We start from the raw sequence: 15735 nt of genomic DNA, 5'->3' as shown, positions 1-15735 counted from the left end.
TTACTATTTTACGTTTTCCATAACACTTTACTATTCCATTATTTTCTTATAAGAAAATAGTAATGAGCCTTTTTTTTTTTTTTTACCAAGGCCCATATAGGTGTTCTAAGTCCTTTCTACTTCATCAACATGCCACAAAAATTTCATCATTTTCTTCGTGAGCTATGATCTGATAAAGGCTAGGAAGTATTCACCTAGAGAAACTCTTACACCTGCACGTGCATAGTAGGAGATATGTACAAGGGTATTCATTACATCACTGTTTGTAATAGTGAAACACTGGAAATAACTTACCTCGTCCATCAAGAGAGTGCGTATATACATTGTGTTATATTCCTGAAAAAGAATGCTATGTGTATAGAATAAGAAAAAAATTGAATAAGCCAGAGTTACATAAAATAAATGGGCAAATTCCAAAAACAATGTGAAATGCAAAAATCAAGTTGGAAAAAAGTTACATATATCCTTTCTACAAATTTTTCCAAAATATGAAGCAATGGTATATATTTACGGATATATACATATGTGATAAAAGTTCAAAAACATACATGTGAATGATGAATACCAAAACCAGGACAGTGGGTACCTCTGAGAAGGGAATGGGATCTGTGGGGTATTCTGGGAGATTCTATATTTATAAAGTTTTTTTCTTAAAAAAAAAAAATGAACCTGAAGCAAATATGGCAGAGTGTTAAGATATGACAGATTTGGAAGGTAGATATACCAACCTACTTTTCTTTATGTTTGTGTGCTTGAAACATTTCATAATAAGACAAAACACAAAATACATCCCAAGTCTGATCATTCTTTACAACTTCCCTGCTCCTCAGCTTGAATGACTGGAGTAGCCTCCTGTCTTGTTTCCTTGCTTTCTATCTTGTTCCACTACAATTATTCTCCACACGACAGCCAGAATGATATTTTATAAATATAAATCTGCTCTCACCATCCCCCAATGCAAACTTTTCTGTGGGTTTATACCACTCTAAAAATAAAAATTAAACTCCTTACCACAGCCCACAGATCCTTGTTTTATATCCAACACTTAGCTCTTAGTCTTCCTCCACTATCATTATTTACCCCTTCAAACTGTTTTATTTTTCTTTTGGAACTTCTCACTACCTCAGATTATATTCGTTCATGGTTTAAGGGTACAGTTATTCCCAGAGTCTCCAGCTTCCTCTAGAATATAAATTCCATGAAAGTAGGAACGTTATGCTCTGCTGTATCCCCGTTGCTAAGAATATTGCTTGACTCATTAAGTGTGACGTATTTTTTTGGAGGAATGAATAAATGATTTCTTTTTCATTCAAAAAGGAGAGGAATGACACTTTAGTGGTTTAAAAAAAAAAGGTATAATCAAACATATGGAAGCTGAAAATTACAGGGTACTCTGTCAACAATAACAACAGCTAAGATTCATTAAGTGCTCATTATGTACCAGGCATTTCCAAGCACTGGGACCACATACTTCTTGGGGAGCATGTCAGCCTTGCTCTCCTTCTCATAGGCCCCGAAAATCTATTTGTGACATGGAAGCCTCCTCTCTAGTCATAGCTCATTGGATCTGGATCGAACGCTGGGTGAGAAAAGCCCATCTGTTAGCCAGGAGGAAGCAATCAGATTCTTTTTCTTGAAAATTGTGCTGAGAATTGTGCAGGCTGAAGAAGTTTGAAGATGAGTCATGTTGATGGCAGGACATTTTTGAACGAAGGGGACAGCTGTTGAGGTCCCTGAAGCTGCTGCCCTGGTTTCAGCCCTTTCTGGATCTTCGTGTTCAATGTTTCCTGGGCTTAAAGACATAGTTACTCCTCTGTCCTTTTCATGACACCGGGTCCCTTCATTTTTAAAATGAGCGTGGGTAAGTCTCTTTGTTTTGTTGATGATTCATTCCAAAAGCAGAAAAGTAAACCATCTCTTCATCAAGGAAACTTGACTAAGAGAGTCTTGCCCATGCATTGTCTCATTTAATTATTGTAACATTATGAGAGGGTATTATTAGTCCCATTTTCCAGACGAGGAGACAAGGCTTGAACGGGTCCAAAAACATTCCGAAAATCACAGAGCAGTGAAGGTTTCAATCCTGGCCTGTGTGGCTCTGGAGGGGAGCCTGAGCTTCTCCGTGTGGCTGCAGGAGGGCAGCAGGAGGAGGGTGGTGGAGATGAGGTAAGGAAGCCAAAGCCAACATTTTATTTATTTTTATGTTTATTTTTATTTATTTATTTTAAAGATTTTATTTATTTATTTGACAGAGAGAGACACAAGGAGAGAGGGAACACAAGCAGGGGGAGTGGGAGAGGGAGAAGCAAGCTTCCCGTGGAGCAGGGAGCCCAATGCGGGGCTCCATCCCAGGACCCTGGGATCATGACCTGAGCCGAAGGCAGGTACTTCACCGATTGAGCCACCCAGGCATCCCAGAGCCAACATTTTAATACCATTTAGGGCGATTTAGAAAAATAACACTGATAAGAGTTTTGGGGCAAAACCCAGATTTCATTCTTGTTTTGGATAAAATCCAGAAAAAGTTTTATTCTCACATTTCAACAATCGTCGGCAGAGAGAGATTTATATTGACACAGAATGGCTATATGATTAAAACGTTTTCTCTTCCCATTGACAGAGTTGACAGTTTTTAAAGAATGGCGGGATTTTTTTTTTAGCAACATAAAAAATGGAGTTTTAACAATATAGATTCGGAGATGACTTATAGTTGACTGTCACAGGGTTTGCAGTGAGGCAGGTATATTTCTTGTCATTCTTGAAAACTCCCCCCCATTCTTGCATGCCTTGAGAAGCCCTACTGAAGTCGTTTGACGTAAGTGAGGTGGTGAATACAGAAATCCAAGGTGTTTACTTGGGGAGGGGCTAGGGGAGAGAAAGGGATGGGAATTGATGGATTAAAGTATGATTTGAAGAGAGTAATCAATAAATCAAAGATTATGATTTAAAAACACTCAGAATTCACTTTATAGAACATCCTCACTGTGGGAGAAAGAGCAAGTGGAATAATTTGTTTTCTCCAGCTGAAGTTGGACTGTGTTTTCAATACTTCAGAAAATAATATGCGTTGAGAAAGAAGCGGTAACCTTGAGCTGTAGCTCATGGACCTCAAATGACACAGCTTGAAAGCATCATTAATATATGCATCAGACACAATTTTGTTACCTTGGTCATTATTTAGACTGTTTAGAACTCAAGCATAAGGAATTTTAATGTGTTTTATGAAAGGAGGGAAAAATACGTGTTTCTTAGAAAAAGGAGAATTTTTCTTTTCTCGGTAGGTATTAATAGTTTGGGAAGCAACACGTTGATACATTAAAAAAATTGGTTCCGAGAGCAGGGAACCTATCATTCGCTCATCTCACACCTTCACGGTCCCTGGAATTACTGCTGCACCAGAAAGGAAGAGGAGGCCCAGGCCACACTCTTTTCCTGTTGAGATGTCTACTGGTGTGCCAATTCAGGTCCTACTTAAGACTAAAGGCCACAAAATGAGAGACAAACACCGGTGAGGTGCACCATGGGAAGCTCAGGGGCAGAGGATAACAGGAACTGCCAGATGTCCAATATCACAATCCCCTCCAGAGATGCCACGTGGCACAGCCGGACCAGGTGCACATCTGTGGCAGCAAGATCTTTCCGAATTTCCCTGACATGCTGAAAAGTGCCCCCATGTGAAAGAGCGTGAAAAAGAAAAACAAAGTCTCAAGGGGCCAGCTGTGGAAAAGGTCCATGTGGCCCTGAGTGGAAGAGGGTATAGAATGGGACATGGAAACATCTTTCAGAAGTGAAGATAAATTTATCTGTTGAATTGGGGGGTGGATGGGGGAAATAAATGAAGGGGATTAAGAGCACACTTATCATGATGAGCACTGAGTAACATATAGAATTGTCGAGTCACTCTATTGCAGGCCTGAAACTAATATAACACTGTATGTTAACTACACTGGAAGTAAAATTTTTAAAAAAGAAAAAAAAATGGTCTGTTGAACAGAACTTTGCCCTTATTTTTTTCTTTTAATTTATCTGGGTTGGGGATGGAGGGCGTGCATGCTTATGTGTATATCCTAGGTTCTAATCTTAGGATGAGTTTACTCCCCCGGGGACATTTGGCGTTCAGCAATGCCTGGAGACATTTTCGGTTGTCACAATTTGGGGGAGTGCTACTGGAATCTAGCAGACAGAGGCCAGGGATGCTGCTAAACATCCTAGTAAGCACAGGTCAGTCCCCCACAACAAAGAATTATCTATCCCAAAATGTCAATAGTCGCAAGTCTGAGAAACACTGCCCTAGCCCGGCAAATCTAGCTAGCAGAGAATTTCAGTGAGAAAAGTTGAGTTCCTTTCTTTCTTTTTTCCTTTTAAGTAAGCTCTGTGCCCAGTGTGGGACTTGAACTCACAATCCTGAGATCAAGAGTCACATGCTCTACTGACTGAGCCAGCCAGGCAAACCTGAGTTTCTTGCTTAAAGGGAAAGCTTATGCATTTGTGTTTGCTTTTTCTTTTTAAAGTGGTGGCTTTAATCAAAACTAATTTTAAGACAGGGTGAGATGAGATTGGGGACATACATGTCAAGATGAAGGGTTTTCTAAGTAATAGTGTGATAAGATCTCTGGTCTAGAAAACTCACTGTAGGGACGCCTGGGTGGCTCAGTCCGTTAAGCGTCTGCCTTCAGCTCAGGTCATGATCCCAGGGTCCTGGAATTGAGTCCCGCATCGGACTCCTTGCTCAGCAGGAGGCTACTTCTCCAGACTCTGCCTACTGCTTCCCCTGCTTGTGCTCTCTCTCTCTCTCTGACAAATAAATAAATAAAATCTTTTTTAAAAAATAGAAAACTAACAGTAGGAGTAACTCTGTGGTTGGGTGATCTCCAAAGACCTCATCTGAGAATCTCCTCTCTCAGCCCTTATAGTCCCTGCCTTATTATTCTTCATCTAGAACACTTCCACAGTGTCCTTTCTGAGCTTCCAGCTCCTGGCAGCCACCTTTTCAAAGTCACCTTCATTTCTGAACAGTATTTTCATTGGATATAGAATTCTAAGTCAATGGTATTTTTTTTTCTTTCAGCACATATAGAGACGTATTTCTATAATCATCTGGATTTTCAAGTTGTTTCCATGTCTTGGCTATTGTAAATAGTGCTGCAATGAACTTGAGGGTACAGATATCTCTTCAAGCTGGTGATTTCTTTCCCTTTGGGTATATATCCAGAAGTGATAGATCAAATAGTAGTTCTATTTTTAATTTTTTGAGGAGCTTCCATACTGTTTTCCATAGTGGTTGTACCAATTCATATTGCCACCAACAGTGCATAAGGGTTCCCCCTTCTTTGTGTCCTTGCCTGCATTTGTTGTCTTTTTAATAGTAGTCATTCTAACAGGGGTAAGGTATATCTCACTGTGTTTTTGATTTGCATTTTCCTGATGATTAGAGATGTTGAGCACCTTTTCATGAACTTGTTCATTTGTATGTCTCCCGTTGTTTTTTTTTTTTTATTGGATTGTTTGGGTTTTTTTGTTTGTTTGTTTTTTGCTATTGAGTTGTGTAAGTTCCTTATGTAGTTTGGATATTAACCCCTTAACAGAAAGATGGTTTGCAAATATTTTCTTTGATTCCATAGGTTCTCTTTTCATTTCATTGATAATTTCTTCTGTTGTGAAGAAGCTTTCTAGTTTGCTATAGTTGATTTTTGTTTTTGTTGCTTGTACTTTGGTGCATATCCAAAAAAAACCATTGCTAAGACCGATGTTAAAGAACTTTTTCCTATGTTTTCTTCTAGGAGTTTTATGGTTTCAGGTCTTATGTTTAAGTTTTTAATCCATTTCAAGTTAATTTTCATAAATGGTATAAGATAGGGGTCCCATTTCATTCTTGTGAATGTGAATATCTAGTTTTCCCAACGCAATTTATTGAAGAGACTGTCCTTCCCCCATTGAGTATTCTTGACTTGTCAAATATTAGTTGATCGAAATGAATTTCTTAATGTGAGTCTTGGTTAGAAAAGTTTGAAAGCCAGTGGTCACATGAAGGAGATTCCTTAGAAAAAATTACATTAAGTTTGGAAATAAAGCAAAACAGTATAGCATGACCTTTCCGTGTCACACTAGAACAATGTTTAGGAGGCCCAATCTCTATCCAATAGGACTTTCTGTGATGATGGAAATATTCTAGATGTGTGTTGCTCAATGTATCAGCCACAAGCTACATATGACAGCTAAATACTAGAGATGGGGCTAGTGTGACTGAGGGATTGAATTTTTAACTTTTTAAATTTTAATTAAAATTGAAATGTAAATGGCCAAAACTAGAGGAATGTATCTATTCCCCTTAGAAAAAATTCCAAAGGCTATGGTTGTATTGCCCTGTAGAACATTGGCCAGTTTTGTATATAATCCAGCAGTCTTATTCTAACTTTGTTTTCTTTCTTTTTTTTTTTTTTAAAGATTCTATTTATTTTTTTGACAGAGAGAGAGACAGCGAGAGAAGGAACACAAGCAGGGGGAGTGGGAGAGGGAGAAGCAGGCTTCCTGCTGAGCAGGGAGCAGGGAGTCCCATGCGGGGCTCAATGAAGGGCTCGATGCAGGGCTCACTGTGGGGCTCAATGCGGGGCTCGATCCCAGGACCCTGGAATCATGAACTGAGCCGAAGGCAGATGCTTAATGACTGAGCCACCCAGGCGCCCCTTATTCTAACTTTGTTTTCTTTAAATGCCTGTGAATACCTGGTACCTCAAAATGCTCTTTAAACCACCTTTACCATTTAACTAGCTCCCTCAAGGACTTAAGGGGCATCTTTGACATGTGTCCGTTCATATTAAAGAGAATTCTGTTTTAAATTTTTTAAAAATTATGTCAACAAAACAATGTAATAAGTGCAACAGGAAAGGTATGCAACGAAATCAGGACCAATTTTCTCTCTGCCTAAACTCTACCGGGGGTAAGTGTAGTGATTGGAAAAGCTCCACTGAACTGTCCTAGAAGGTGATTTCTGAGCTGTGTCTTAGGAGGCAATATAGGCTTTTATTAAGCAAATGAAGTGAGAGTGATCCTCTAAGCAAAAGAAACTGCTCAGAAGTAGTTCACAATTCATGTAATCTGGGAATGGGAGTGGGGGGTTGCCCGGGTTGGAGGAATGACAGGTGAAACTGGACAGGGAAGGTGGCAGCATGTGTAGTGGAAAGGCACACTGGCTTCATTCAGGAGACAGTTTTGCATCCTAATTTTATCTTGTTGGATAACTTAAAATTGGCTAATTTGGCTCTTTGTGCCCATTTCCACAACTGTAAATTGGGAGTGTTAATGACGTCTCCATGGGATGTTAGGATTAAATTAGATAACCACAAAAAAGTGCGTTGTCTGGTGCTATAGATGTTTAATAAATTGTAGCTATTATTTCTAATGAGAGAGTGGTCAACAGTTCAAATGGTGCTAAGTTTAAATAAGATCAAGGTGTAAAATAATCTATAATTGGCTTTCCTAATTAGGAAGTTATTAAAGACTCTGGTAAGAACAGCTTCAAAGGAGGAGGGACAGAATGTTTTGAGAAATGGATGGAAGGTGACAAAGGGAAGAAGAGGACACCTAGTCCTTTCAAAAAGCTTGAAGTGAATGGGAGAGAGGTGATTCAATTCAGCAATTATAAGATGAGAGGTTTTTTGGGTTTTGTTTTGTTTTGTATTAGATTGAGGAAACTTGGATATTTTGTATCCTAAGGGTAGAGAATGGAAGAAGAAGCCCGAAGATAATGAAGAGGGGATGGTTTAGAATGGGATTAACAGCAAGTGAGACAGAAGGGAAAGATATCGAAGACACAAAGTAGTTAACACATGAGGAAAATGGAGCAGAGGAAAATGTCAAGTCCATGTTTGTTGGCTTTTAATGAGCATAGGTCTGGCGTGGAGGGAGTTGGAGGAGAAGGGAAAGGTTGATGCACACTTTGCATCCCAGAAAGCTTCTGACAGCCAAAGTCCACAGCAGATTCTTCCAGTCTACAAGGACCACTTGCAGACATTTCAAAGTAAAGCAGGAAGTTCCTTCCAAACCTTTACCTTAATACGGGGGGAGATGGGGGCCTAGAAAAGACGGGATGTCAAAATGTAGTCTTGGGAACGTAGGCGTTGGGTCACAAAGGCCTAAACAACTGCCGAAATCAAGGACAAATACATAAATTTAGTAAATTGCATTTTAGAGACAGAAATTAAGCGAACCCAAACTATTTCAAGCCCCGCCCCAAGTCCTGTCAATCATCCCCTCTCCATCTCTTGATTGGTCAATGGCGTGCAAACGCTCCGGATTAAACGTGCTTATTTTTAATATTGATTGGCATGAGAAAGAATCCATTTGTGTCCAGCGATTGGCTGACCTGTCTAGGCTCCGACCAATCCTGAAAGGGGCGGGCTGGTTAAGCGTTAGGTTTCTCCGAGCCGCTTTCTTTGGAAGTACTGGGCAGGCTAGTTTAACTGGCCCTTTTCACCTCTCCGGCCCTAAAACAGGAGCTAATGGAGCTTTCTTACCAGACCCTCAAATTCACGCACCAGGCACGGGAAGCGGTAAGGAAAGCATATACAAAAAAAGACCTGTACTAGGAACTCTTCTCTCCTGTTGCTACGGGCCGATTTGTGTGTCCCCCGGTTGCTATGGCGACACAGCCCCCCCCAACCCCCCGCCGCCGAGTGGCACAAGGGCAGGGAGGGACCTTAGGCCCCACTGGTCAAGTCCCGGGACTGGGCTTGAGGCTGTGATGGGAATAGGATGCGTCTGGGACCGAGGGCGGTTTGGGAGTGCCTACGGATTTAATGAAAGGGACCGCAGTTCGTGATTTAGGAAACGGTGTGTTGTTTATTAGACCGGCTGTCCTGATGGGTGAGCAGGTGTGGGGAGTGGTTAAAAGGCAGATTGTTGAAAGGCAGGGTAGCTCTGACCTGGCAGTTGGGACCCTGGGTTCTGATCCTGATTCTCCACTTACCAAGGCTGAGAGACCTTAGGTATTTAATTCCCTTCTCGGGCTTCAGTTCTTGGACTCTAATCCTTTTCACACGAAGATTACATGAACTTTACAGGTCATACAGTGGTTTCTGTTGTACCATCTGCTAACTGCCCAGCAGTACTTTACACAACAACCCCCATGAATTGAGGACATACTCAATGCCAGGCACTGGGGAAATAAAAACAATGCTTTGGGGAGAAGGGAGGATAAATAAAATTAAAGTTAAAAAAAAAAAATACTTGGGCGCCTGGGTGGCTCGGTTGGTTAAGCGACTGCCTTCGGCTCAGGTCATGATCCTGGAGTCCCGGAATCGAGTCCCGCATCGGGCTCCCTGCTCAGCGGGGAGTCTGCTTCTCCCTCTGACCCTCCCCCATCTTGTGCTCTCTCTTTCTCATTCTCTCTCTCAAATAAATAAATAAAATCTTTAAAAAAAAAAATACTGATATCTGGGCCCCCACCTCTAGAGATTCTGATTTACTGATTTTGGTTGGATTCTGTGCATCAACATTTTTTTTTTTTAAAGCCCAGCAGGTGATTACAATGTGTAGCCAAGGTTATGAACCACTGCCCTAGTGTCTCCGACCTTAAAAAACAAACAAACAAATAATACAGAAGAAGAGATAACCCTCTGGTTGCCCTCACATTCCCCTCTACCTACCAACCTCTCTCTATTTCTCTACAGCTTCTGGAAAAGGTTGGTGTTCCTCAAGCTTGGATTGTCCTCAAGCCTATTTCAGTCTAGCCCAAATTACCCACATACAGAACATTTTGCATTGACTTTTAATAAAGCAGATTCCTGGACCTCACCAAGACTTACTGAATCAGAAACAATCTGGGATGGGGTCTTGAAAAGTGCATTGTAAACACATACCCAGGTTTGAAAACCACTGCCCTAAATGGTCTCATATATATTCATGATTTCCAATGCCATCTATATGCCAACAACCCCCCACCCCCTAAACTGACTCTAGAGTGGATTTCTTTGCTGGGCCCCAAGCCCACACGGTGTCCTAGAAGATGGAATACAGAGAGGATAATGAATCAACTGATTACTTGACAAATCTAGGGGCATATCTCAAGAATCTGCATCTTAATTTGTTCAATATCTAACTTTTTGCTTCCCTTCTAAAACCTGTACCTTTCCCAGTCTTCCTCCACCTGGGAATGTGAAACCACCATCCACCAATTGCCCAAATCAGAATTCTGGGAGTATTCCTTAGCTCCTTCCTCCTAGTCCCTCCCTTCTGTCCTCCACATAGGGAAGACAGCAGCAAATCTTACTGATTCTACTTCTATAATAGGTCTTTAAACATCCTTATCTCTGCAGCTGAGATCCTGATCCAATCCACCATAATCTCTTACATATACACTGCAATAGCCTCCTAACTATTCTTCCTATTGGTTTTTGCCTCCCTCTAGTCCATGCTTCATCCAGTGATCTTCTTAAAATTGTGTCACTCCCTAGCTGGGATCTTTTTATTGGCTTTTCATTACACTTATGATAAAACCCCCAAACCTTGACGTGACCTACAGAGCACTGCAATGGTGTAGCCCAGTTTCCGCATCCAGTCTCTTCTTCACCACTTTCTGCTTTGCCTCCCACTGATCCAGGCACATTCTCTTTGATCTGACATGTCTCTGAACTCCACATATTCTGTACCATACAAGTTAGTATTTAATTGTGATTAATTTTTTTAAGATTTATTCATCTACTTGGGGGGGGGGCAGAGGGAGAGAGAAAGAATCCTGAAGTGGACTCCCTACTGAGCAGGGAGCCTAATGTGGGGCTCCATCCCAGGACCCTGAGATCATGACCTGAGCTGATTTCAAGAGTTGTATGCTCAACCTACTGAGCCACCCAGGCACCCCTAATTTTTTTTAAAGTAGGCTCCACATGGGACTTGAACTCACAACCCTGCAATCAAGACCTGAGCTGAGATCAAGAGTCAGCTGCTTAACCAACTGAGCCACTCAGGTGCCCCTAATTTGTGATTAATTTGTGTTACTGCTTCCTGCATGTGACATAGCCTGTCAAACAATTCATGTAACTTGAAGGCAGATCCACTTTTATTTTTTGTTTTATTCCCTAGATGGCGCTGAGAGACATATTTAGGTATGGCCATTGATGGCTTGATTTTGCAGGGGGCGTAAGTCAAGGAGTTGTGCTGATTAGGGGTCTGCAGAAGGAAGAAGGTGGAGGTGGGTGAACTGACTATAAAAAGGATTGCGTGTCCACAAGCAATTTTGATCATCTACATCATCTACTGTATTAGGATTTCCAGAATACTTCCTTTTTATTTGGTTGATTTTATTGTTGTTTCAAATTATACATACATATACAATTGCTCTGAGATCTTCAATTTCTCCAGGGAGAAATCCTCTACACCCTCCTATAGGAATAAGGGCACAATAAGCTTGGTTGCCACCATTGTTGGAGTTAAACAGGGGAAGACAGCTCTGTGTGGGGTGGGGGATTTCTCCTCACTATTTAGTGCACAGATTATACTTAATTACTCCTTCCTTAATTACATAATTGCATACTTAATTACTTTTTCCTTTCCAAAGTTTGTGTGGTTGAGTTTCTTCTCAGAATAAATGTCCAATCTTCAGCCAGGGTAGGGGAGGAATTGTCACCTGATTGGGGTGGGGAAGGGAATCTCTTACACTGTGTTCAGCCTGCTCCTCATTATTTCTGTCCTTAGAAGTGCCTGGTGACTCCCGAAGTACCCAGTGCACTCAGTTCCTGTAATTGTCTAGGGCTCTGTCATACTTAGATGCTTCTTGTTCACTACTTTCTCTATAGGTGTTGGTTTTCTTTGATTTTGGTTGTCTTTTGCTTTTGTCTTTCTGTGCTCTCTTAAGTCAGCTGGCATTTATCTAATTGCTTTCCATTTGTCAATTTTATTGTCATATTTGTTGTCACTTCCTCTTCTAGGGTCTTTGTCCTTTTTTCCCTCCATCCATTTCTGCTCTAATCTTAATTATTTCCCTCCTACTCCTGGCTTTTTTTGGAATTTATTTGTTCTTCTGTTTCTAGCTCCTTTAGGTTATAAGGATAGGTTGTTAATTTGAGATTTTGAGACTTTTCTTGCTTCTTGAGGTAGGCCCGTGTTGCTATAAACATCGCTCACATTTAATGCAATCCCTATCAAAATACCATCAACATTTTTCAAAAACTGGAACAAACAATCCTAAAATTTGTATGGAACCACAAAAGACCCCGAATAGCCAAAGCAATCCTGAAAAAGAAAAGCAAAGCTGGAGGCATCACGATTCTGGACTTCAAACTATATTACAAAGCTGTAGTCATCAAGACAGTATGGAACTGGCATAAAAACAGACACCTAGATCAATGGAACAGAATAGAAAACTCAGAAATGGACCACAACTATATGGTCAACTAATCTTTGACAAAGCAGGGAAGAATATCCAATGGAAAAAGACAGCCGCTTCAACAAATAGTTTTGGGAAAACTGGACAGCCACATGCAGAAGAATGAAACTGGGCCATTTTCTTACACTGTACACAAAAATAAATTAAAAAATGTGAGATAGGAAACCATCAAAATCCTAGAGGAGATTATAGGCAGCAACATCTTTGACCTCAGCTGTAGCAACTTCTTACTAGACACATCTCTGGAGGCAAGGGAAACAAAAGCAAAAATGAACTATTGGGACTTCATCAAGATAAAAAGCTTCTGCACAGCGAAGGAAACAATCAATAAAATTAAAGGGCAAGGGGTTTTCAATCTTAGTAATTCTTTCAAAGAACCAGCTCCTAACTTTGTTGATCTCTTCTATTGTTTTTTTTTAATTTCTATATCATTGATTTGTGCTCTAATCTTTATTATTTCTCTTCTCCTGCTCGATTTAGGCTTTATTTGCTGTTCTTTTTCCAGCTCCTTTAGGTGTAAGGATAGATTGTGCATTTGAGACTTTTCTTGTTTCACAACCAACACCAAAGAAATAAAAACATTTATAAGAGAATATTATGAGCAATTATATGCCAACAAATTAGGCAATTTGGAAGAAAATGGATGCATTCCTAGAAACATATAAATGACCAAAACTGAAACAGAAAGAAATAGAAAACAGATCCATAACCAGCAAAGAAATTGGAGCAGTAATCAAAAATCTCCCAACAAACAAGAGTCCAGGGCCAGATGTCTCCCAGTAGATTTCTACCAAACATTTAAAGAAGAATTAATACCTATTCTTCTGAAGCTGTTTCAAAAAATAGAAATGGGAGGAAAACTTCCAAACTCTTTCTATGAGGCCAGCATTCCCTTGACCCCAAAACCAGACAAAGACCCCATCAAAAAGGAGATCCCTAAAAAAAAAAAAAAAAAAAGGAGATCCCTGATGAATATGGATGCAGAAATTCTCACCAAGTTACTAGCTAATAGGATCCAACAATACCTTAAAAGGATTATTCACCATGGCCAAGTGGGATTTATTCCTGGGCTGCAAGGGTGGTTCAACATCTGCAAATCAATCAATGTGATATACCACATTAATAAACGAAAGGACAAGAACTGTATGATCCTCTCAATGGATGCAGAGAAAGCATTTGACAAAATACAACATCCTTTCTTGATAAAAACTCTCCACAGTGTAGGGATAGAGGGAACATACCTCAATATCATAAAAGCCATATATGAAAACCCACAGTGAATATCATCTTCAACGGAGAAAGATTGAGAGCTTTCCCCTAAGGTCAGGAACACAACAGGGATGTCCACTCTCATCACTGTTGTTCAACATAGTACTAGAAGTCCTAGCCTCAGCAATCAGACAACAAAAAGAAATAAAAAGCATCCAAATTGGCAAAGAAGAAGTCAAACTTTCACTCTTTGCAGGTGACATGATACTCAATAGAGTATCATAGTACTCTATGTTGAAAACCCAAAATACTCCACCCCAAAATTGCTAACTCATACAGGAATTCAGCAAAGTGGCAGGATATAAAACCAATGCACAAAAGTCAGTTGCATTTCTATATCCTAACAATGAGACGGAAGAAAGAAATGAAGGAATCAATCCCATTTACAATTGCACCAAAAACCATAAGATATGTAGGAATAAACCTAACCAAAGAGGTAAAGGATCTGTACTCTGAAAACTACAGAACACTTATGAAAGAAATTGAGGAAGACACAAAGAGATGGAAAAACATTCCATGCTCATGGACTGGAAGAATAAATATTGTTAAACCGTCTATGCTACCTAGAGCAATCTACACATTTAATGCAATCCCTATCAAAATATCATCAACATTTTTCAAAAACTGGAACAAAGAATCTTAAAATTTATATGGAACCACAAAAGACCCCAAATAGCCACAGGAATGTTGAAAAAAAAAAAAAAAACAACCAAAAAACCAAAGCTGGTGGCATCGAAATTCTGGACTTCAAGCTATATTACAAAGCTATAATCATCAAGACAGTATGGAACTGGCACAAAAACAGACACATAAATCAATGGAACAGAATAGAAAACCCAGAAATGGACCCTCAACTAATCTTCAACAAAGCAGGAAAGAATATCCAATGGAAAAAAGACAGTCTCTTCAACAAATGGTGTTGGGAAAATTGGACAGCCACATGCAGAAGAATGAAACTGGACCATTTTCCTACACAATACACAAAAAAATAAACTCAATATGGATGAAAGACCTTAAGTGAGACAGGAATCCATCAAAATCCTAGAGGAGAACACAGGCAGCGACCTCTGAGATCTTGGCCACAGCAACTTCTTGCTAGACACAGCTCCAAAGGCAAGGGAAACAAAAGCAAAAATGAACTATAGATCCTTTGTACAGCAGAGGAAACAGCTGACAAAACTAAAAGACAACCAACAGAATGGGAGAAGATATTTGAAATGTTTTATCAGATAAAGGGCTACTATCCAAGATCTATAAACTTCTCAAACTCAACACCCAAAAAACAAATAATCCAGTCAAGAAATGGGCAGAAAACATGAACAGACATTTCTCTAAAGAAGACATACAAATGGCCAACAGACACATGAAAAAATGCTCAACATTACTCTGCACAGGGAAATACAAATCAAAACCACAATGCAATACCACCTCACACCAAGTCAGAATGACTAAAATTACAACTCAGGAAATGACAGATGTTGGCAAGGATGCAGAGAAAGGGGAACCCTCTTACACTGTTGGTGGGAACACAAGCTGATATAGCCACTCTGGAAAACAGTATGGAAGTTCCTCAAAAATTTAAAAATAGAGCTACTCTATGACCCAGCAATTGTACTACTTAGTATTTAACCAAAGGATACAAACACAGTGATTCAAAGGGGCACCTTCATCCCAGTGTTTATAGACTATGGAAAGAGCCCAGATGTCCATCAACAGATGAATGGATAAAGAATATGTGGTATATATACACAATGGAGTATTACTTGGCCATCAAAAAGAATAAAATCTTGCCGTTGGCAAAGAAGTGGATGGAACTAGAGGGTATAATGCTAAGTGAAATAAGTCAGTCAGAGAAAGACAAATACCCTATGATTTCACTCATATGTAGAATTTAAGAAACAAAACAGATGAACATAGGGGAAGGGAAGGAAAAATAAAAAGATAAAAACAGAGAGGGACACAAACCATAAGAGACTCTTTTTTTATTGTTATGTTAATCCCCATACATTACATCATTAGTTTTAGATGTAGTGTTCCATGATTCATTGTTTGTGCATAACACCCAGTGCTCCACGCAGAACATGCCC

General features: G+C 39.9%; 1 protein-coding gene and 1 pseudogene across 1 annotated transcript in view; both read left to right on the top strand.

The window, feature by feature from the left end:
* Positions 1-3440: 3440 nt before the first annotated feature.
* On the top strand, positions 3441-3791 carry LOC102739109 (small nuclear ribonucleoprotein Sm D3 pseudogene; annotated as a pseudogene).
* Positions 3792-7679: 3888 nt separating this feature from the next.
* KATNAL2 (katanin catalytic subunit A1 like 2) overlaps positions 7680-15735 on the top strand; it is a 71027-nt gene continuing 62971 nt past the window's right edge. The window contains exon 1 of the mRNA XM_081801298.1: positions 7680-8549. Coding sequence (XP_081657424.1) covers positions 8499-8549 — 51 coding nt within the window. The 5' untranslated portion in view covers positions 7680-8498. The remainder of the gene's footprint in view (positions 8550-15735) is intronic.

The sequence above is a fragment of the Leptonychotes weddellii genome, chromosome 13 (assembly GCF_054177405.1).
Source record: "Leptonychotes weddellii isolate Sample4059 chromosome 13, ASM5417740v2, whole genome shotgun sequence".
NCBI lineage: Eukaryota > Metazoa > Chordata > Mammalia > Carnivora > Phocidae > Leptonychotes > Leptonychotes weddellii.
This window is presented reverse-complemented; position numbering and strand designations above follow the sequence as displayed.